The sequence below is a fragment of the Protopterus annectens genome, chromosome 17.part0, assembly GCF_019279795.1.
Source record: "Protopterus annectens isolate FY-2018-M chromosome 17.part0, PAN1.0, whole genome shotgun sequence".
Lineage (NCBI taxonomy): Eukaryota > Metazoa > Chordata > Ceratodontiformes > Protopteridae > Protopterus > Protopterus annectens.
In genome coordinates this window covers 158,110,545-158,134,651 of record NC_056751.1, presented here as the reverse complement: position 1 = coordinate 158,134,651, position 24,107 = coordinate 158,110,545, and the positions used below count along the sequence as shown (strand labels likewise).

Genomic DNA, 24,107 nt, shown 5'->3' with positions numbered 1-24,107 from the left:
CAGGTTGTATGAGGTGGTTTTAGCCATTAGGCCTGTCCCAAGAGGGGAAGGAGGGAGGGAAACCTGGACTGCAGCTGTATTAGCACTCGAACATCTACATTTATGGTAGGTACAAAACTGTACTATGTTCAGCGTGCATACAGCTGCAGTCATAACAGATGGGTAGAATCCCAAAGCTAAAAAAAGGGTGGTGGGCACTAAGTGGAACTAGGAGGAGCCAGGATGCCCTGCAAGACTGCAGTGGCAAAGCCCGCTCTAGATGTTGAGTATAATGGTAGGTGATAGTGCTTGGAGAAAGTATGTACAAAACTCCAAGTGGCTGCGTCCAAAATATCTTTGGTAAGAACCCCCCTGAGGAAAGCTGCAGAGGTAGCTGTGGCCCTTGTGGAGTGAGATCTGATGCCTGTAGGCACAGTTTTACCATGAAAAGAGTAACAAAAGCGTATGCAGTGGGCTATCCATTTTGAGATTGTCTGTTTGGAAATAGGCTTCCCTTGAGCACCTGTAGCATAGGACACGAAGAGTTGCTCTGATTTTCTGAAAGGCTTTGTTCTGTCCAAATAATAACGGAGCTGTCTGTGAATGTCCAAGGAATGTAGTAGTCTCTCCCCTTTGTTTTGTGGATTAGGGTAAAAGGTAGGTAAGTGGATAGCCTGATTCAAGGCTACCCTGGATACTACCTTTGGCATAAAGGAAGGGTTGGTTCATAAGGAAACTCTGTCCTGATGGAAAATGATGAAAGGCTGCACAGCCATGAGGGCTTGTAGTTCCGAAACCCTGCGTGCTGGGGTGATAGCCAGAAGGAAGGCTGTTTTCCATGACAAATATTGCAGTTCTGTTGAAGCAGCTGGCTCAAAAGGAGGCAGGGTCAGTTTTTCTAGAATGAAATTGAGGTCCCAAGCAGGTACTGCTTGCTTCCTTGGGGGGTTTATATTCTTAGCCCCTCTGAGGAACTGTCTTAAGAGAGGGTGAGAGAATAAAGGAGGATCAGTGTTGTATTCTGCAGAAATGGCTGAGGCATGGATTTTGATGGAGGAGAATGAAAGTCCACTGCTTAGCATCTCAGCTAGGTACTGTAATATTTGAGGTAAATTCAGTATTCCAGGATTCTGACCCTTTTTCTGATTCCAGGCACAAAACCGTTTCCATTTTGCGGAGTAGGCTTTTCTAGTAGAAGGCCTTCTGACCTCCAAAATGACATCCTGCACCTCCTTGGAGAGTAGGGTCTGTTGTTAATTTAAGGAATCCTCCATGCGGCTAGATTGAGTGTTTTCAGCTGACTGTGAAGAGTTTTGAAGTTGTGCTGAGTCAGTAGAAGAGGCATTAGAGGCAGGATCCATGGTGGGGAAAGCGTCAGGCTCTTCAGGAATGGGTACCAGTGTTGTCTTGGCCAGTCTGGAGCAATGAGAATCATCTTTGGTCTGTCTGCTCTGGCTTTTAATAGAACTTTGGGCAGCAGAGGAAGAGGTGGAAAGGCATAAACTGTCATTGTTGTCCAACTGAAAGAGAGTGCGTCTACTTTCCAGGCCTGTCGATGAAAGGTCCTTGAGCAGAATTTTGTCAATTGGTAATTCCTGTGGGTGGCAAAGAGATCTATGTCTGGCCTTCCCCTTGCTTGAATTATCTTTGTAAAAACTTGAGGATGCAACTTACATTTGTGTGGATCTGTCATATTTCTGCTTAGGTTGTCCGCCAGCGTGTTTTCCTTGCCTGGCAGGAACTGTGTTTGAAGTTGGATTTGTAATTCCAGAGCCATGTTACAAAGAGACATGGCTAGCCTGCATAAGGGATATGAATGGGTTCCTCCCTGTTTGTTTATGTACCACATCACTGTGGTGTTGTTTGTCCTTATCAATAGCTGGCCTGGATGCAGTAGGTCTTTGAAGGCCATAATAGCATTTATTACTGCTAGCATTTCCTTTTGATTGATGTGTAGATGCTTTTCTTTTTGGGACCATTTGCCCTGAATGCACCGATCTGTCATGTGCGCCCCCCAGGCGTAGTCCGAGGCGTCTGTTGTGATGACTTGATTTGCTTGAGGCTTGCAGAATGGGAGACCTATGTTTCTTTGGCATGCTTGAGCCCACCACAGAAATTCCTTTTGAAGACATGGAATCAGTGGTATAATTGTTTCCAAACTGTGGCTGTGTTGAGACCATAAGTTTTTTAGGTACCATTGAAGTTTCCTCATATGCAGCTTTGCACATGGGATTAGCAGGATGCAAGATGCCATGAATCCCAGAGCCTGCAGGATTTTCCTTGCAGTCAGCCTGGTGAAGGTTGTCAGTTTTCTGAAGTATTGAGTTAGTTGTCCTTGTTTCTCTGGCGTGAGGTAGGCCATCTGGGTGTTTGTATTCAAGCTGGCACCCAGGAAAATTATTGTTTGAGAGGGTATTAGTCTTGATTTCTTTTTGTTGACTGTGTATCCCAGAGAATTCAACAACATTATTACAAACGCCAGGTGTTTCAGAAGTATGTGTTTGCTGTCCGCTTGGATCAGGCAGTCTTCCAAATATGGGTATATTTGTATCCCTTGAAGTCTGCAGAAGGCAATTACTGATGCCAGGCATTTCGTGAACACTCTGGGCGCAGTAGATAAGCCAAAAGGCAATGCAGAGAATTGATAATGGGTTGAACCTGCAAGAAATCTGAGGTATCTTCTGCATTCTTGTCTGATTAGGACATGCAGGCATGCCTCCTTGAGGTCCAATGTTACCAGCCAAGACTCCTTGCCCAGCATGGAAAGAAGCTGCTGTAATGTGAGCATCTTGAATTTTGGTACGAGTAAATATGTGTTTAGGATGGATAGGTCCAAAATAGGTCTCCGATCTTTGCCCTTCCTTGGTACCAGGAATAGTCGGGAATAAAAATCTTGACCCTGTTCTTGTGCAGGTACCTCTTGAATAGCTTTCATGTCCATGAGATCTGAAATTTGTTTTTGTGCCTCTGCCCTTTGATTGTGTGGCAGGTTTGGCATGCCTCTCATTTTTGGAAAGTTGTGAAAGTGGAATCTGTAGCCTCTGTCTATAATGTCCAGGATCCATTTGTCTTTTGTGACAATATGCCAATTTTTCGAAAATAATGCCAGTTTTCCGCCTAAAGGTGCTGCCATTTGAGCCTTGCTTGGCATGCAAAGGGGAAAGTCATTGGTTCTGCTTTCTGAATGGCTGTGAACTATCCTCACCACCTCTTGGTGTAGGTGCTTGCCATTGTCTGCCTCTAAATGATCCTTGAGATTGCCCTCTGCCCCTCGGGCGCCTGTATCTACCTCTTTGAGGTCTGTCCGTGGCTGGAAAGGACCAATTTTTTGAAGGCCAATTTCTACTGAAATGTGGAGGTTGTACCTGTAGGAAATCTTTCACTGTTTGCATTGATTTTGCCTTTTCCTCCATTTTCTTTAATACCTCCTCAGCTTTAACACCAAACAATACATCTTTTTGAAGAGGTGCATCTAGCAATTTAGCTTTGACATGATCTGGTAAGGTTTGCTCTTTGAGCCAAGCATGTCTACGTATGACTGATCCTGTAACAGCAGCTCTACATGAGGCCTCTAAAGCATCAAAACCACATTGCAAGGTATGTTTACCCACTTGCTCTGCACTATGCAACAAATCCTGCAACTCCTTCAAGTCTGGTTGTTCAGGTTGTGACATTTTTTCAACTGAGATAACAAAAACTGTTGCTACTTTAACATATGGAACTGACAGTTTAATGCCTCATGGTTAAAGTGGCCGAGGTGTATACCTTTTCCCCCCACCTTTCTAAAGCTCTGGAATCTCTCTCTGAAGGTAATGGATTTTTGGCAGTGGAGGCCTTAATTCCCTTGGGACCCTGTGAAATAGTTTCTGGGTCAGCCGCATGGCTTTTGTATAGGAATTGGTTCATAGGTTCATAGGTTTATACTAGGCTATCTGCCCTAAGGTATTTATAAGCCTAGCCCAAATTTTTGTGGCTTACGCCACCCCTTATATGAAAAAATACTGTGCCCATTAGTTTGTTGTGCCTCTGTCCAGCAGTGACACAGAGATGATTCCCGGGGTAAACCTACGATCTCCCATCCACAGGTCAAGATTTCTCTTGAACAGAGCCAGCGAGGTGCTCTGCCTCACATGGACCGGGATTTTATTCCACAGCATAGGGAGTCTCTGAGTGATAAATCTATCCCTCCAGCACGTCCTATTTATGTCCGTGCTAAGGTTTAAGTCGCTTGCTCTAGTGGTTTTGGTGGATTTGGATTTTTTGAGGTGGAGCATGTCCATTAATTCCGGGTTGGACATGGTCTTGTCTGTCAGGCACATGTCACCTCTGAGCAGATGGTATGTGACTGAATAGAGCTGGAGTTTCTTCAATCTGGCAGCATATGACAGATTTTGGAGTCCCTTTATCCTTTTGGTGAGGAACTTTGGGGTCTCTCCAATTGCTGCAGATGTCGGGTGAGATACATCCCGAATGGGGCATTGTACTCAATCATTGGTCTGATAAGTGAAGAGTACAGGGGAACAATGACCTCACTAGATCTGGATGTGAATCCCTTCATGATCAGGTGGGCAATGTAGAAGGTCTTTCTAACTACTTTAGCAACGTGAGTGTCAAAAGAAAGGCCACTGTCAACCTGGGTCCCCAGGTCCCTGATAACCTCTTCTGTACTTAGTGGATTGCCACCTATATGGTAGCTTGGGGTTACCTTGTTTTTCCCGAAGGGTATGAATATACATTTTTTGGTGTTTAACTTCAGGCCATTCAGGTGTGAATCAGGAACCCGGTAATACCTGTCAGGCTTGACTGGACCTGGAGGTAAAGAATCTGGGTTAAGGCTGGCCTCTGAATACACATCATCTAGTATGTCTAAGACAGGAGGGATAGCCAGAGGCCTGTGCTGAGGGAGCAAGAGGAAATCCCTGAGCCTTTTCTTGGAGTCTGAGTAATCTTGGCCTTCCCAGTGGAAGTGTTCCCTCAAGGTATGCAAGGTTTCCCCAAAAGAGTAGTCCTCAGGGGGGGAGACAGAGGGAATGGACTCCTCTGCATCAGAATCTTCAAAAGGGGAGTATAAATGATCCTAGTCTTCAGAATGTTCTGAAGTAATGGAGGCCTGGTCCGAGGAAGGGTATTCTTCCTCCACTCTGGGCCTTTTGTCCGAGGGGGGTTGAGAACCCCTGATAAGAGTAATCAAATCCTCAGCCATTTTGAGCATCTGCTTTTTAGGCATGGGGCCTTGAGAGGGGCCCTGTGGAGCTTGTCTTTTAGTATGCATGGCTGCTTTAGATTTAGTGAAAGCCTTAATGGAAAAAGAAGAAGAAGGCCTGAAGACACCTTGAGAGGTGGCAGGCCTGTCTAAACTCTGAGTTTCCCCACCAAAAGTGGCTTCGGTATCTGTAGTCGGGGTGTGGGCCGAAGAGCCTGCGACCTCGGGCACAGAAGACACCGCTAATGAAGTGTCATCGGTAGTCAGGGGCTTCGTAGGCACCTCTCTGAGAACCGGAGCACCTGTAGTCGGCTTTAGCGTGGTGTCGGTAGAAGTCGCAGACCTCGTATGTCGGTCCTTATCTTTGCGTCTTTTACTCAAAACTGGAGTCTGAGTATCCGACAACATAATGTAATTAAAGTTTTTGCCAAAATAGTGTTGGGTAAACTCCGCCCGACGCTTAATAGTGCGTCTGTTGAATGTAGCACAAAAACGACAGGCCGAGACGTCGTGGTCTGGGCCTAATCAAGGAATGCAGAGGGAATGGAAATCCTTATGCGGTATTTGCTTCCCACATGAAATGCAATTATTAACTTTGTCTGACATCGGTCTGAGGCAAGAAAAGTTTCAACGGGTACTTAGCTTTCAAGAAGACTTCGGTTGAAAAATATTTGTAATCTCAGGAGCTGGCCGACCGGCACTTGCGAACTGCTTCTGCTTCGGGCACCGCGCGGCAAGAAAGACTGAAGAAAATGGCGTCGGCTGGTTCTTTTATACCCCTGTCGCACTGACGTCAGGGAAGAAGTGACGACATCCGACGCCGGACCTAGACTTTGGAATTCGGCCGACCGAGGACCCGCCTGACAGCAGGAAAACCCATCTGTTATGACTGCAGCTGTATGCACGATGAACGTCTTGTTAAAGCAGCTGTACCCATCATATTCAAATTCAGATGACATAAGAACTAAAGCAGAAAATGCTTGTATTGCAACATCATGTTATTCAGCACAAACATACTAGTCTTTTTTTATATATACGATAAAATGCATGTATGTAAGAAAACAGAAAAATCAATTATGTTTGCGAAAAAGTTGACAACAAAACAAAATAACTGTACTGTGAAAACTGAAGGTTACTTTTATACATATATATATATATATATATATATATATATATATATACAATCAGTATGGTTTCTGACAAAAAAAAATCCCATGAATAACATCCATTTCTCCATTTTGCATTTAACTGTTTTTTTCACATATATTCTATGTTCTTCCAAAGAAAAAAGAACTGATAAAATCCTATATTACAAAACCAAAATATGTTAGACTCATGGAATATGTGTCTTTCTTGCTGTGTTAACGTCTTGTTCTGCAGGGCAAGGGAACATAATAAATCTCATATTACTTTCTTCAAGGATAGCTTGTATATATAAATGAAGGTTACCATTAATATAAGCACACCGGTTCTCCTTCAGCACTCGCTCTGATTTCTTCACCATTTCTGCTTTTGGACACGCTGGCCATTCAAACAGGGTTTCTTTTAAATTGCCCTGAAGTATCTTCATGAAACAGTGTGAATCTGTGTGATCATGGATGCTGCTATTGTAACAGAAAAATAAAACAACTCAGGAGAAGGCCAATCCAGACAAGGAACTATTGAAGTATATACTACAAGTTTCACAAACATGCATGTATTTAACTTGGGACACTTTAAATAGCTAGTACATTATTTTTATACAAGGATCCTGTTTTAGTACTGCAGCATGACACATAAGGCTCTGATAAAGAATGTGACAGAAAATTCCATGACTGATTACACTTCTCTCCCAAGAAAAAGAGAGAAGCCTATTGGTTTGTTTTTATATACTTTTTATTGGATTTTTTTCCATAAGGCACAGATATACAAGATTACTAAACAATGAATTAGAAGTTATGTACTCACCATAACGTTCCATCTGAGTAGGTGTATTCATTTGTCTGCAACCTGTGGGTTATGGATCCGATATCGGATCCGAACCGGCATGGTTTTCCAGCTATGGATCCAAGCTCTCAGCTCCTCCCCTCACCCATAATGCCCTGCTCTACCCTCATGACCTCAGATCGAGTTTGCCAAAGCAACAATACCCTCAAAAGGGTAACAAGGAATATGCAGGAAACTGAAAGGCCAGGGGGATAGGAGGGCGGGATGGTTGCAGACAAATGAATACACCTACTCAGATGGAACGTTATGGTGAGTACATAACTTCTAAATCTGAAGTAGGATATTCATTTGTCTGCAACCTGTGGGACAGAGTCCCCAGCTACCTGAATCTTGGGCGGCCATCATGGAAGGATATTCCGAAGCACCGGAGCCAAAGGATGCTCTACCCCTAGATGCAAGATCCAACTTATAGTGAGAAATAAATGTATGAGATGAAGCCCACGTGGCTGCTGCACAAATATCATCTAGAGGAATCCTAGCCTTGAAGGCTGCCGAGGTAGATACTGACCGGGTTGAATGGGCATGAACACCCCCCGGTGCGGGCCTTCCTGACGCTTGATAAGCCAATAAAATGCACTGTGAAATCCAGCGGGACAGAGAAACTTTAGAAATCGGCTTGCCCAAATTGAATTTTGCAAAGGAAATAAACAGCTGGTCGGATTGCCTATGACCAGCTGTCCTGTTGAGATAAAATCTAAGTTGCCTGTGAACATCAAGTGAGTGTAGCTTATATTCACCTTTGTTTTCATACTTAGGGAAGAAAACAGGAGGTTAATGGATTGATTGATGTTTGCTTCAGAAGCGATTTTAGGAAGGAAGGACGGGTTGGTCCTGAGGGAGACACGGTCCGGATGAAAAACCAAGTAAGGAGGTTTAGCTGATAAAGCTTGAAGTTCAGAAACTCTCTTGGCTGATGTAATGGCTACCAAAAAGGCTGTCTTGTAGGACAAGAATTTGAGATCCACCGTAGCTGGCTCGAAAGGGGAGCGGTCAAGGCCTGTAGGACCAAAGAAAGGTCCCAAGGAGGAACTGCTTGCTTTATAGGGGGCCTGAGAAGGAAAGTACCTTTAAGAAATGTTTTGCACAATTTGGCTGACATAAGAGGATTAGACTCTTGACCAATGTGATAGTGAGAAATTGCCGCCAGTTGAACTTTGACTGTGGAACTGCTGGCACCATCATTAAAGAGAGAGGTTAGAAAATCAAGCACTACAGGGAGAGGAACCGTGAAGGGATTTAGGCCTTGCCGCTCCGCCCACACAGAGAAAGCGTTTCCATTTGCTTCGTAAACCTTTCTAGTGGATGGTTTATGAGCCGCCACCAAAATAGCCTTTACCGTGAAGAAATACCGGAGTCCTTATCAAGAGTGGAACTGGAGCAGCCAAGCGGTCAGCTTCAGGCTGTCCAGGTTCGGAGGAGGAATGCAGGTTGGATGGGATATCAGATCCGAATGGGATCTAGAATCCAAGGAGGATTCACCGAGTGAGACCTTAGGAAGGGGAACCAGATCTGTCGAGGCCAGAATGGAGCAATGAGAATCATTCTGCAACCCACCCGAGAGGCTTTCTGAAGAACTTGCAGCATCAGAGGCAAGGGTGGATACGCATACAGAAGACCGGGTGGCCAAGCATGCACCAGAGCGTCTCTTGGGGTACCTCCGGAGGAGGTATTAGAGCGAAAAACTGTCGCACTTGGTGTTTGAGGGAGAAGCAAAAGATCGCATGCAGGGGTTCCCCACCGTGCGAATATGCGTCCGGCTACTTGACAGCTGAGAGACCACGCGTAAGGGGTCAGAATGGTGCGACTGAGCTTGTCCGCTAGGATGTTGGACCGACCGAATGTGCGTTGCTATGAGAAAGCGATTGGTGGAGATTGCCCATTCCCAAACTCTCATGGCCTCTCGACAAAGAGGGTAAGACCTTGTTCCCCTTGCTTGTTGATGTACCAGACAACAGACATATTGTCCGATTGAATCGCAATTGTTCCCAAGGGAAGAAAGTCCTGAAGTGCTAGCAACGCTAAGAGCACTGCTCTCATCTCTAGAACATTGATATGCAGTAAGGTCTCTGAATCGCTCCACGTGCCTTGGACTGTCCGCCCCAGTGCCCCCACCCGAGGCGGGAGGCGTCCGTGGTCACCGTGGCGAGAGGGGAGAAGCACAAAATGGGCGACTCGTGGAGATCCGGGAGTGGAGCCACCACAAGAGGGACCGCTTGCAAGCCTTGCTGATCGCTATGGGATGATGCATGGGAGAGCAAGGTATGACCACTGTACTAAGAGCGTCCACTGCAGAATGCGCATATTGAGCCTGGCAAGAGGAAGAAGTGCTATCGACGAAGCCATGGACCCCAGAGCCCTCAGGACCAACTCCGCTGGAACAGAACATGAATGGAGAATGGCCCGCACCTGGAGCTGCAGATTTAGAACTCTGTCCGCAGTGAGGAAGGCTCGTAAACTCCTTGTGTCTAGTCTGGCCCCTATGAAATCTAAGAGCTGAGTGGGCGCCAGGTTGGACTTGTTTGTATTTATTGTGATGCCCAGAAATGGAGCAAGATGGAGAAAGGAGTCTCGCGCCGAGAGAAGTAGATGCCTTGTTGGGGCGGTAAGGAGCCAGTCGTCCAGGTAGGGAAAGACCTGCACCCCTGAAGCCTCAGGTGGGCCGCTACCACTGCTAGTACTTTGGTAAACACCCTGGGGCTGTGGTGAGACCAAAGGGAAGGACCCGAACTGGTAGTGCCTGGCTCCCAGCCGAAGCGGAGAAACCTCCTGAGCGCCTGTCCATTAGGATGTGGTAGTACGCGTCCTTGAGATCTAGCGAGCACATCCAGTGGCCTTCTCCCAGAAGGGGGAGGATAGATTGTAGAGTGACCATGCGGAAGTTTTCTTTGGGGGCTGCCAGATCCAAGGGACAGAGGTCTAGGATTGGTCTTAGTTCCCCGTCTTTTTGGCACTAAAAGAATCTGGAGTAGAACCCTGATCCGATCTGGTCTGGGGAACGGGCTGGATGGCTCTTTTCTCTAGCAGATGGCCAATTTCTGCCAAAGCGGCCTCCCTTTGACTGGGTGGTACGTCTGGGAGGGACTTCATCTTTGGAAGGTGAAGGAAAGGAATGCGATATCCCTGGATATGATTTGGAGAACCCAGCGGTCCGATGTTATGGACTCCCATGCCGCTAGGTGCCCGAACGCCCCGACTGCCTCCAGAGTAGAGCAGTCGGGCAACCCTCAGGGTTGCTGCGGGCCGTTCAGAGAAAGGTTCCCTGGACCCGAAGTTTCTGGGAGCCCCTCTGCCTCTAGGGCGGCGTCCTCCCTGTCCTCCTCTGCCACGGAAGGACTGGTTGTCCGGAGCAGGCTGGGACTGCTGCGACTTCGAACCACATCTTCTTCTGACCCTTTTGGTTCCTAGAATAGGGCCTCTGGGGTGCAGAGAAGCGGATTCGACGGCAGACAGCGTCTTCCGTCCTTCTCGCTCTGGGTCAACGTCTCGAACGGTCTTGCCAAACAGAGCAGAACCATCAAAGGGCGTCGCAACGACGCCTTGAAGGGCTCAGAAAATCGCAGTGGCGGAGCCAGGCCTGACGCCTCGTGACCAGTCCTGTCCTCGCAGCTCTAGCGGCCCTCCGTAGCATGGGAGAGTAGCCGCATAGAAGTATTTGTGACTGACCTAAGAGTGGCCATTTTGGTGGAGTGCAGAACTCTGTCCTCCTCCGAAATGGACTCAGGGGATGCAGCGATCCTTAATAAGGTCTCGCTGCATCCGAATAACATGTGCCAAATAGTTCAGCGCCCTTACCGAGAAGGTCGCCGAACTGAACATCCGCTTCCCCAAGCGGTCCATCATCCGAGACTCCTTGCTCGGTGGGTGGACTGAGGGACTCTCCTGAGCCAGTTCCCTCTTTGTGGCCGCCGCCATCAACATGGCATCTACAGGAGGCCCCTTACTCCAATGGGTCCTGTCGGAAGGCGGGCTAAGGATCCTATCAGGTCTTTTGGGAATTGGCTCCACGGTGTCCGGTTCCTTCCACGCCCTGGTGGTAATAAGGTCCACCAGGGGGTCGGCAGGGGGACACCCAAGAGGTAGGCGGGTCCGTTTCGAATGCCTCCAAGAACACGGACTCGTCCGAGGAAGACTTGGGGGCAGACCACCCCCCCCTAATACGGAGCATTTCCATGATGTCTCCGAAGGAGACATCCTCGGGGGGTGACCGTGGGGAGCCTTCCCCTTCCTCCAAGTCCGTGTCTTCAGTGAGAGACTCAGGGAGTCAATGCGCCTCCTTTTGCGTATGCTTGCGAGGAGCCTCCTCTGGGGGCTGTCAGAGGAGTCCTCGCAGCAGCAATTTGCTCCATGGGAGCAACTTGGGGCACAGAAACGGGCTGTCCCAGGGCCGGATGGTGGAAGCCTGGCCCAGTGCAGAGGAGCGGGACGGAGCCGGCAAGTGCCGGGGTCCGGAGACCCTCAACAGAGCCCTCTCCACTACATCAAAAGCCAAGGGGAGCCGACCTCGACCAAAGGATCCGACAATCGGCTCCCCTCGGATCCGAAGAGTGGATCGGAGCCGGCGCCGGCACTCGGATCCGGCGACAGTGCGCTCCGACACAGACGGCGCCGGCGAGCACTGATCCCCGGATCCGGCTCGGATCCAGGCTCCGAGATCGGGTCCGACGCACTCGAGGCAGGGTCGGATCCGGTACCAAGTACTATCGGCTCCGACCTCCCCGCCCGGCTGCTCGGCTCCAGTTGCTCCGAACCCGGGTAGCGGGTCGGAGAAGGAGCAATAGGCTTAAAAAAGGGTGTTGAGCTCCCCCCCGGAGGGGGGGGAGGCAAGAGCACTCCCATCTGCATCTGGGCCTGGATGAACCTTCTCATCATCCGGTCCAGATCAGCATCCGAAAGGCTATGGGTAGATCTCGACGAGGCTACCGAGGTAGGCCTGGAATGCCTCCTCGATAGCCTCGACGGAGATCGGGTCTCCTCCTCCTCGGGACCCGGTGAGAAGCAAACAGGGGACCGGAGCCGAGAAGGAGGAGACCGAACCGACAACGGAGCCGGGGGAGAAGCCCGCTTAGCTGGCGGGGCCGAAACAGAGGTCTCGGCCCGCCGCTTGTGGTGCTTCTCCCTCCGGTCCTTTCTAGATGCATCCCTCTCCTCTCCAGAAGCGGGAGTTTGAGTCCCAGGAGCAGGAGGGGGTGCCACAGGGGGAACAACTGCAGCCGCAGGAGTCCCCGAAGGAGCGGAGGTCGGAGCCGAGTCCGGCGGTAAAAGACCCGCCAAGACCAGCTTGGACCTCCGCTCCCTCAGTGCCCTGGGGTTGAACCCTGCACAAATGGTACAACCAGATGTGAGGTGTTCAACCCCAAGACACTTAACACACCGAGTGTGGCCATCAGCCGGAGAGAGCTTATGGCCACACTCGGAGCATTTTGAAAATATAGACTTAGGCTGTTCAGCCATAATCTATAAAAACCCAAAGTTACTGAAAAGTAACTTAAACAACAAAAGAAAGCACACAGGCCTACACACACACTCTACGTACAGCGAGGGGAGGGAATAAAAATTATCACTGTAACTTAAAATACACTTAAAACAGTCTATATAAACGGGAAACCTACTACTTTCACACAAAAAATATTAAAGAAAGAAAAAATTCTCTATTTTTCAACAAGAAAAAGTCTACTTAGCTGAGAGCTACGTATCCACATCTAGTTACCAGCGCGGCAAACAAGATCTGAGGTCATAAGGGTAGAGCAGGGCATTATGGGTGAGGGGAGGAGCTGAGAGCTTGGATCCATAGCTGGAAAACCATGCCGGTTCGGATCCGATATCGGATCCATAACCCACAGGTTGCAGACAAATGAATATCCTACTTCAGATCAAATATTTACATCACAAATATCTTAAAGTGGCCAGCACTGCAGCATTACAAGTCCAATACAGTATACAATAAATCCTTACACAACCTATTTACATTTAATGGAAAGTTCTGGAATGTCAGAAAAAGAATTATTATTAATAAAATTAGTCCTCCACCACCCCTTCTTATAAAGCTCAAATAATACATATTTGCAAAGAACCACAAAACTTAGCATATGAACATTCAAAGCAAAGCCAAAAGCATTTGTGTATTACTCAGCAAATCTGCCACCCTTACAATAAGCAGTACACAATCATACAAAAGCTCAGTTGTTTAAATGTACTATCCACGCAGAAGCTTATTAGTCCAAATTGTGTATCAGGACTACATCTCTCCAAGTTATGGGCTCATTACCACAAGTTCCACACTGACTGACAGAAAACCACATAAAATTAGTAGAGCATGCAATATTTAAGCAAAATCTAAACCACCATTAATTAAAAAAATGAACTGGCAGCTCTGCTGAGTAAAGGACAATATAATACTAAATAAAAGCTATGTTTTTATTCTTTTTTTAATTAGATACATTTAGTAACTGGGTAAATGAACTATTTTTTCTTGGATTGTTTCTGGCCACCAACTGGGTGACAAGGTCAAAGGTAAAGACAAAAAGCTAGGAGGAAACCCAAACAGTCATGTGGTAGAAGGGCGTCACAGTGAAAGTCCAATAGAAACATCATAGTTAACAACATTTATCAAAGTCCATAGGAATCACTTCACTGTGATTCATGGTCAAGATTTAAGTGCCAAAAACACACAAAACCAGGTTTCTTTTGTGGTGGGGGCAGCCTCTTGTAACCCCAATGTGTAGAGAGGCTCCAGATACTTCACCTTACTTATACATTTTCGGAAGGGTATAAAGTTTGAATCTCATATGTTATTATTTAGTGATTTCAATCCTCAGTGGTTTGCCAAGAAACACATTTGTATGAGGACAAGACCAAAACTATGAGGTAAAACATGAACACTCTATGAAAAGCTGGACAGTTGAGAGGTATACATACTATGTTTTACTTCTTTTGTATCAGCAATTGTCATGTATCTCCTATGTAAGCACCTTGTTAGTACAATTACTTACCAGATTTATAATTCAGTATGACAAACTTCTGAAACACTATTATTTTGTTTTCAGAGTAATTCTAGTGTAGTCTAAAAATTAGTCACTGGAAACCATTTCAAAATCCTGTCTTCTCAAGTCTAGTACTAACTTTGCAGATCCAAGTTTCATAAATTATGTTGCTGCCACCTCAACTGCAATATGTCTTCTTTTTTTACATAAGCAGTAACAATTTCAGGCATTCATCCATTATACCACACATTTTCTACCCCAGAGCGTAATTATCATGAACTCTTTTCCTCCTTTGTCTACCTTCTTTTAACCATCTTTTATTTACTTGTTTGCTCCTCTCCGCCTTCAACATTAAAGCACTTGTTTCATTAAGTAGTACTAAAGTTCCAAGCCCATTTCATCCTGCAGTCTTGTCCAACCACCTATCTTCCAGGACAACCTCTGTGGCTTCTTTCATGCACCAACATTTGGACAGCTCACACAGAGTATGCAGAGAACATCCATTATTATTTTACAAAGTGGAATTACTCGTATCTGTATATCCAAAAATATTAACCAAAGAAATTACCAGTGCAAGGCAGCAGCTTAAACCCAAGAAAGAAAGAAAGAAGGAAAGAGAAATTCTGTCTGATGCCAAAAGAAAATGATCTTTCAGCTGGTCTTTGTTATTTGCTTCTTATGTCCCTTCCTCACCCTCTGTACTTTCTGTTCAGGGTGATGTCTTCACATCTCCATATTACCTTGTACATCCATATCTTTTCTCCTCTGTCTGTTCTGATTTCTACTGAGTAGAGCTCCAGCTGCTCTAATACTTAACTCATTACCCTGTCCTGTCCATCCACACACTGGTTTGGTGGACTCCTACAAGTGGCCTGATACCATTCTGCTGATATCACCACCAGAGCTGCACTCAGTCCTTAATATGGTCTGACAACAGTCCAGTAGGCCAGAATCATTACCACCTTGTTTTTGGAGTCTGCACACTTAAGTTTGAGTTGTGGTATTTTGTTTGCAGGTGCCACTGTCCTCTCGATCTACTCATAGTGGTCCAAGCCAAGTTTGTTCAATGTATACAGTTTATTTTCCTGCCTTTTATTTTAACAGAGACTAATGCTCAAAAGGAACTGAGTAAAAAAGAAGTCATCCAAACCTGTGCTGGATAAGATGGAAAGTTTTGAGAAAGATGTCCAACAGTTAGAAGGTAGTAAAAAACAGACGGCAACAACAGATTAGCAGACATTGCAGCTATGATAACCGGGGAGAGTACCTTTTAAGGAAGTCAACTAGATTTTTTTAAGAAAATGAGTCATGTGGGTCACATGTGAATTGCTTATCTCCCCACACATGCCAGCATTGGGACTCTGTTAATGCTTTTGTAGGCATAGTGGTGTGACTGGTAAGTCGCAAGAGGTTCTCTGAGAGAGATAAGGGAGAGACATCTTCTTAAAAAGGCATTTATCTTTGACTCTCTTTCAAACAGATATGATTCAAAATGCTCAGATGGTGGCAGTGCTGGAAGTGGATATATAGAGTACCCGAAATCACAAACAGGATGCTGAAAAGACATAAAAGATTCATTGAAATAAATGGTGTTTGATTTGTACTTGAATCCTGATTCTGCCTCTTGAAACAGGCAGCATCAGAAATAAATTCAGTACAATCAGAAGTTAGCTCAGGGTGCAGTGCTTGTGAGCATATCTGATGACCCATTTTTTGTAAGTGGCCTACACCTGATAGGTATTCTCTTGTGCAGTGGAATCCATGGCCCAGATTGCAGCTCAGTCTCAAAAATAACAAGAGAATGGCAAAAATGCATCTGTAAGTAGATGAATTTGGACTCAAATATCAGGACTGTTCAGCAAGCTGGACTGATTTGTGAGGGGTTCAGTCAGTAAATGTGGGCAACAGAAATGGCATAAATTACACATAAAATACAAGGTGGGATTACTATGGCCTGCTCATACACATTTGTTACTGCTTTTGGTGAAAGTGGCTAAACTTCCTATAGTCTACATTATCACTACAATTTTCTATGTAAACCCTCTAACACTAGTTTATTAGTTAGGTTCTGAAACAAGTAAGCATAATTGTTTGGCTGCTGTTAATAATTTAGTGACATTTTGAGTGCATGCCCAGTGTGATTGTGAAATTGCATCTGACAATTATGTTACATAAAAACAGACTTGCTGTAAAAAAATGAAAAAAAACTCTACGTTGAGCATCATTTATTACAGAAAATAACCAGGTCTTCAGCCACAGAAAAAAGGACAGCACACTGTTACACTTGAGATTTTGTACTGATAAAACATTCTAAAATGTTCTGCTTCATTGTAAGAAAAACAAGAAAAATCCTGCCTTACTGGCTAGCATTCATATACAGAGCACAATACTCGGCAAATTGGCATAGAAAGTGGCAATGCGCAGGATACTTGCAATTCAATGAGGAACCCCAAATAAATAAGCCACACAGATTATGCAAATAAAGGAAGCTAAATGGCGGAGTGTTTCAGACATATAAAATGGCTGTACTGTGCAGTGGCATATAACAATTTTGAGCACAGTAATTCATGGCGTACAGTGAGAGTGATGATAGGATTAGCAGCAGCAGCAGCACTGGGAGTCGCCAATGAAGTTAGCATCCACAATGCTTTGCATCACATTCCTCCACACCATCACAGGATGGACAGACAGTGCCAGACACAGTACCAGGCTCACAAACCAACACATTCTGCACCATTTCTGACTAGAGAGGAATACTATCTGGATTTCGCAAATGCCAATATTCTTGATGAGCTTGTCCCCTACTAAACATAGATGTCATGTCTTCTTGATCTTGACCTCCCAAGCATTTCTCCCAATTACAACCCACCTTTCACCCTTTCCTTAGTCAAACTGAGGGGATCATCTCACTGCTGTCTTCTCTAAGACCTGCTTTCTGGCCTCCAAATAACTCCTATGTATTCAGGGATTACTCCAAAAACAATCATTTACTCTTTAATGATCTGACTGATAACTTGATTGATCCATGCAAATTGTACAGCTCTCCAGCAAGGCTTCATATTAAAATGTTGGCAGTCAAAATGCTGTATTCTGACACTCACCTCCCCAAAAAAAGACCAAAACCGCAGGAGAAGAGCAAACCTCGAACACTGCCATTCTCCTTTAAACTTTCCAAACTTATATATACCAACTCTGAGGCTGCTATACCTTGGAGAAAAGGGAATATTCAGAGAAATGGCCAGCTTGGACTTAGGATATGTAAGTCTATTTTGTCAGCCATGCTCGGAATTTTGGGACTTGCTCTAACAGGTCCTGATATTTCAAATGGATACCCTCCCCCACAAACTCTGCGAAAGAGCTGCTGCCTACTCTTCTGAATTTTACTCCCTACTGGTTAGAGGTTAAATACGTTAAGGAATCCATACCAACACAGTATAAGCATTATGGCAAGTTTAAAGCTAAATCCACATGGTGGGACTACAACATTAACAGACTCTATAATAAAAAGAAAAATCTTCTGGCTGTCACTAAAATGTCCTCTTCATCCTTACAAAAAGGATTTAAAACTACTTAAGTATGCCTATCAAATTTACAAATAGGAAATGCAAGGCTAATTATGAATTTAGGCTTGCAATTAATGCAAAAGGCAACCATAAGGCCTTCTTCAGCTATATTAGGAAGCTTAGAAGTAACAGTTCTCTTCTTAAACAAAAGGGCTAAACACGTCACTGAATGCATGGCTAAGCTTCTAAAGATCCTCACAGATCAACAGTCTAGAAAGTAGCTATGAACAGTAAATATATAACACAGCCCATGTGGAAATGCAAAACATAGTGGAAATTTTATCTGTACTACTGAAGGATTGCTTCTGATGTCTGGAAAGATCAGGAGAGGTACTACAGCACAATGCAGACATATACAGCAGGATCTGAGTTACATGTGCCACTGTACACAAAATGGCAATGAGCAAAAAATGCAGGAGCAAGTGAACATCATGGCAGGACCTTTCATACCAGTTGTTGCAGCAGCAGAAGAACAGGGTAGATAGTCAGGGAAGGAAAATATAGCAGTACAACAGGCAAGGCTGGACCAGGTGCTATATATTGCAGCACCAGCAAAAAGATAGCATCTGGTCCAAAAGTATGGACCATGACAAAAACAGCATAAAATAAAATTATGCATGTGGTGTTACACCCAGGTTATGCACAGCAGTGCAAGGAATGGCCACAGTATGCATCAGACAACACCATACTCATGCAGATTAGGGAGTCGGCAGGACACAGTCACTATCACTTGCATAGGTGTGAGGGAGAGACAGTGATGGATGACTGCAGCAATATAATATGGAGTTGCATTACAGGAGGTGAAAATGACAGCCGCAACTCTGGGTGGTGGAGAGAGTTTAAGGATCTCCAGTGATTGAGCTGCCATAATTTGACCACTGGCAAGGTCCAATATGTGGCTTGCAATGCTAGGACTTGATGCAGTCCTTGGTAGGAAAGGGATGGAGGTACCCTGAAGGGAGATCACATACGTTCAGCTTGATGAGTATTGTTGCTCATAACGTGAATGGTCCACAAGTGGGATTTGGCAGGCCATATATCCAAAAGTGACTCCCCATTTATGTACTGTAGTCATTATTCAACACATGGCCCTGGAGCCCCATGCCCCTTGAGCATATCCTTCCCATGCTTTCCTATGTTCATGGTTTGAATCCCCCACATTCACAGGACTACCCACAGTTTCTGCTGCTTAAGCTGAGGTACTCTCTCAAGCAGGAATCCTACCTTAACTTTGAGATGTTCCATGTATGCAAAAGCTTCTATGAAATTCTTCTGTTTTGTGTTTATATGATAGTAAACAGTATAAACAGATTATCCTATACAGATTTTCTTAAAGCCCTATCTGTATACTTTGTCTCCTACAGGTTACTGACAGGTGTTCTATGCCTGGCAAGCTCTAATGGACCTTTTGCACATCCGCAAAATGAACGACATCAGAACCACTAGATCCAAGGATTAAATTTTGCTTGTCACATACGTAAGACATATTGGTGAGACAGATGTGTATGTTACAGGATTCCAATGCAATGGAACAGGTTCCGCATCCATGTGAAACAGAGTCTGTCCTTAACCCTATTTAAGCATACCCTTGACCAGTGGATGGGAAATTGGAAATTCACCTGGGGTATGTCCCCATATCTCCAATAAACAGAGGCAGACAGTAATGCCCAAACTAACATACCCCCCACATAACCTCTAGAAACTTCCTAATTAACATATCCCTCTTAATAAATGCCCAGGATACATACTGACATAATTGGATTGGATTGCATAGCTAGACTTATAAAGGCCCTGGTGGTCATTAGCCTAGTATACACCTATGAACTTATCAACCTCATTTTCTGTAAGTCATACTTACTCTTCTGTGTTTCCCTCTGCTTCCTGTTCTCTTACTTCCTGTTTTATGGTCTACCCATTTCTCCCCATTTATATGATGATCACTATGATACGCACATGCATGCTGATGTCTCTGTTGGCTGCTCTCTGCCCTTCTTTTGCAAGATCAGTGCTACATTCAGTGATATAATACTACATCGTGCATGTGAACATGAATTACTCCGTGCCTTGACTCTGACGTAACACTGCTACTGACATACAGCAGTCAAGTGCTGTTTATCAGGTTGTCATGATGCCCCTGTTTTCTTATGTGGTCCTTATCTTGGTATGCAGCACCACATATCTGTGTTACTGCTGTGTGACTCTTTTTGCAGTGACCTCCTTGAAAATGAATGCTATGCAGATGTGCAGCATGTGTTTATGAATACCACCCATTGTTGTAACTCATGCATTTAAAGAAAACACAGGAAAAGCATTTCCTCTACCACTTCATGCAAACTCTAGTAAAATAGATTTCATAAACACAATGGAAGTTTCAAATGAATGCCTTTACAATAGAAGCATTGCATAATTACAAACACCATTCAAATGTAGCCACTTTAGGCCAAGTGCAAATAAGCTACAGAGCAAACTGGACAACAGGTTAGTCTAAACATAGCTACACTAGAATATAAACTGAGACCACGGAGAAGGGATTATGTCAGCAGTGCTATTCCACTACTGATAAATGTTTTGCTAAAACCCAATTAATGAAACCTTAATATGCAGCCTCATCACCCTGACAAAATATTTGTCATTTATTAAAGCAAAGCAGTGCTAGCCATGCTATTTCATGTAAATGTTGTCTTACCCTTTAAAAGGCACCAGTATTATATATCACTCATGCATATTATGTTAATAAATGGACATGCGCGCGCGCACACACACACTTACACACACACGCACACGTGTGTGTGTGCATGTGTATACACACACACAATTATTTCTGTTAGCATACTTAGAATACACACATATCTAACAAAAAAGGAAGTGCCATAGTAGCTTATATCAGTAAAACAACAAATCGCTTTGTAATCTTTAGTGTCAGTTGATGACTGTGCAGCAGTAAAGAAGCTGAAGGTTCCAATCCAAAGCAGTTAGCAGCTGCACTGCAAACCAAGAATAAATGAGAAATGCTACATCATACAGTGGGCTTTGCAAATTCACTACTCTCACTAGGGGTAACATATAATTATTGACCATGGCATTAGTATGGCCAATCTCTATCCAAATGGGAGAGGTTAATTCAAGCACCAAAATGGAAACTGGGTAGGCTTAAAATGGCCTGCAAAATCAGCTAGCCTGGTATTTACCTATGAACCTATGAAATGTAGTAGAATATGGTAGAGGTCCACGTCAGTACACTACTTAAAAGACTGCTATATTCTTTATTGACTTTTTCAGTTTATAATAAAAAAAAGATAAACTTTACTGCCATAGGAATCCATATAGCTCCAAAATCAGTTTTGAAATAAATAACTTGAAACAAGTGCCATCACTGGTATTGTGGAGTTCTGCTATAATCCCACCTTCTTTCACAATCCTTCACATGGTTGTGGCATAGTTGTAAGGATTCTATATGAATACAATCCCTACATATGTGCATTCCATTTGTCTAGTGCTTATAAGTACTCACCAATCAAAATTTTGCCAGACAAGGTGCATTTGTAGGGCTGGAAAGTTTAATTGTGCCATCTATACTAAAACATTACAAAGGATTTTGTAACAGCTCAAGGGTATAACAATGTTCCAAAGCATCACCAAAGATGATTTCTACTAGGAGTGTATTTCAGAACTTTTCCATGAGCTATCTGGTCTCCAAGGACAGGTAGTGCTATGTAAAAATGTGTGTATAGCTTTTACTATGTGTATATGCAACTGTGGATATACAGTATAGGACTGTGTGTTCAAGAACTGCCTAATCCCATAATGCACTGTCTTTGTTGTGCCAGCTGGTGTGCAGTTGGGGATGTGAGATGAAGCTCTTAAGTGCCTTTCTGCTATGTTGTCATTTTGTTTGCCAAATGCTGCAGTCTTGTGCCATTATTACGGGATGACTAGGTAACCACCAGTGCATATTGTGACAGGTAAGCCTACCAATTTTTGAATATAAGACAAAATAATTCAATACAGGATGTAGTACTCAGTTAAAAACTCAGTGATGAATCTGCTGCTCTTAACCAAGACTAAATATAATCAGGCTTGGGGAGTGGAGGGAGAGTGTTTAAGCAGCACTGGCAGCCTGAAATTCTACCTTTACCCTGGGTAAAAGGTTTGCTAAAATTTAGGAGAGATTATGTGCAAGTAATCAACTTCAAAGAATTAAGAACTTGTTTACAATATTTTGCATAGAAGTGTAGCTTTCTGTTACAGAATGTAGAAGGCACTTATTCAGACTATTTGGAAACTGCATGTCTTGTCAAAGGACATGGAAGCCATGTGTCTGGAAAATACTTCAGTAGGAAGAGGTAGTAAAGGGCACCATACTAATGTCTGTAATTATGGAAAAAAGTAAGTTAAAAACTCACCTGAAATGGCAAGAGGGTGAGCTGCAAACCTTGTTTTCTTTCTAAACAAGCAGACCTTGAAAACCCATTTGAAGTGATAATTTGAGCATAACTAGTTTGAGGTAAGGTGTAGAAGGATAAGATCCAAGGAAATGTGTGCAGTATTGAATCCAAAACCTAGGGAACGCTGTGTTCTGTTTGAATTATCAAGTGGTTAGAGCAGAGGGAGAATGTTTAGGGTTTGTCACATAATTTTTAAACTTCAGAACCAATGAGCAGCTTGTTAGACAAGTGGCTGTGGAGAATGGTTTGGATATTGCTGGCTAAAAACATATGTGTGTTAGGGAACTTTTCAAACCTATCCACAAAAAGGGTGCAACTCTTCCCTGCCATGTGGTATCTACAGAAAGACGGGTAGTGTTAATCTGGGTTCCCCTGCAGTCCTCCATATTATATGACAAAGTTCATCATGTTTTTCTAATTTACTGGAAGAAGATGTCCATTTTTATACATGGGTGATGAAGGAAGTGTCAAATTGGTGGCTTGTAGAGAAGTGTGGTGGTACTGAAAACATGGAGGTTCAGTCTTCAGATAAACTGACCAATTTAGCCAAGTTAGTCCACAAAATAGAGATAATAGATTTGTTCTGAACAGGACTGACTAGAAGGTGAATATGTGTCCCAGAACTCCAGCAGACACTTTACAGAGGTGTATTTTACAGATGTAGGATTGACTGATTGATTCTTACGGTTAACATGAATATTTATGTGCCCTACTAATTATCCCTTTTTTAACAGCAGCTTCTGTTCTAGACTTAACTAAGAACTCTACCAGACTTGGTCTTTCACATAGCATTCTTTTTTCCATTTCTTTTTGCCTGTACTCTGATAATATTCCTTGGTTGGAAGACAGTCTCTATCGTGCAATCCAAGCTTCTATTTGGCTTCATCCCACATTATTACCTTTAACTCTTATTATTTGCTCCAAATACCTTGGTATCTCTTTTTCTTTTATCTCGTCCATGTTTTTAAACTCCATTTGCATTTTATCCCACTCATTAGTTGTCCCATCTGAAGAAATTTCTATGTACACTAATAACTCTCAAATTATTTCCACTACCCATTCCTTAAATTATTTCTAACAGGTAAGTAGGAAAGTGTCAGTGTCTCATTTTTACTTCATTACCCTAAATCTTTGTCTTAGTTTTTACTGGTACATAACCTGAAATAGTTATTAGATGTCAAAGCTTTCAGTTAAATACAATGCTTACACTTTAATATAATTTCATTCCAGTTATTGTACCTTGGGGAATAATATGAAAATTCTGTCTGAGTTACTACTTCTGAATTCACATTATCCACATCAAATATTCTCTTATATTTCTTCAAAAATCTACCTTTTTTTTAATTTCGCATTCTATGTTTGATATATCCTCAATACTGCAAATCAAGTTCCAGTTCCCAACCACGAATAATTTTTCCTGTTACAAGCTGATTATTCTCCTAAAATTCTCTTAAGTTCCATAATAGAAGTTTTTGGTGGAATACAAATACATGACAATGTAATCCTCCTCTCCTGCCAATAACCCCTTATTAGCACAAATCTAGCATTACTGTTTTTCTCTCTTCTATCCCTAGTGGAACCTCTCTAGTAATCAATATTACTACTACTCTCCCTTCCCTTTGTTGCTGATTGCTGAATGTCCACTCTAAAATGCTTCATTTGTTAAATTTGCTCATTTCTACCTAAATGTGTCTCTTGCAACACTGGTTATTTGCAATTACATTTCTTAATATAATTCAATGTTTTTTTGCTTTTTTGTGTTTGCAATTTCATATGCATTTCACGATAATATGAACAGAGTAGCCATTAGGACTGAAAGCTATTACTCCCTCATTTTACACATAACAGCTCTTTTGAATGTTTATTTCTAACTTTTACCTTACATGCACACGATCATATTTGGCAGACTGATCTCTTATGCAGCTCTTTCTTCCTATATCCATTTGAACCT

At 43.7% G+C, this 24,107-nt stretch overlaps 1 protein-coding gene across 1 annotated transcript in view; it reads right to left on the bottom strand.

Moving 5' to 3' along the window:
- Positions 1-24,107, bottom strand: part of CDO1 (cysteine dioxygenase type 1) — a 214,606-nt gene that overhangs the window by 74,243 nt on the left and 116,256 nt on the right. Inside the window, exon 3 of the mRNA XM_044059637.1 lies at positions 6,632-6,786. Within this exon, the coding sequence (XP_043915572.1) occupies positions 6,632-6,786 (155 nt within the window). The remainder of the gene's footprint in view (positions 1-6,631; positions 6,787-24,107) is intronic.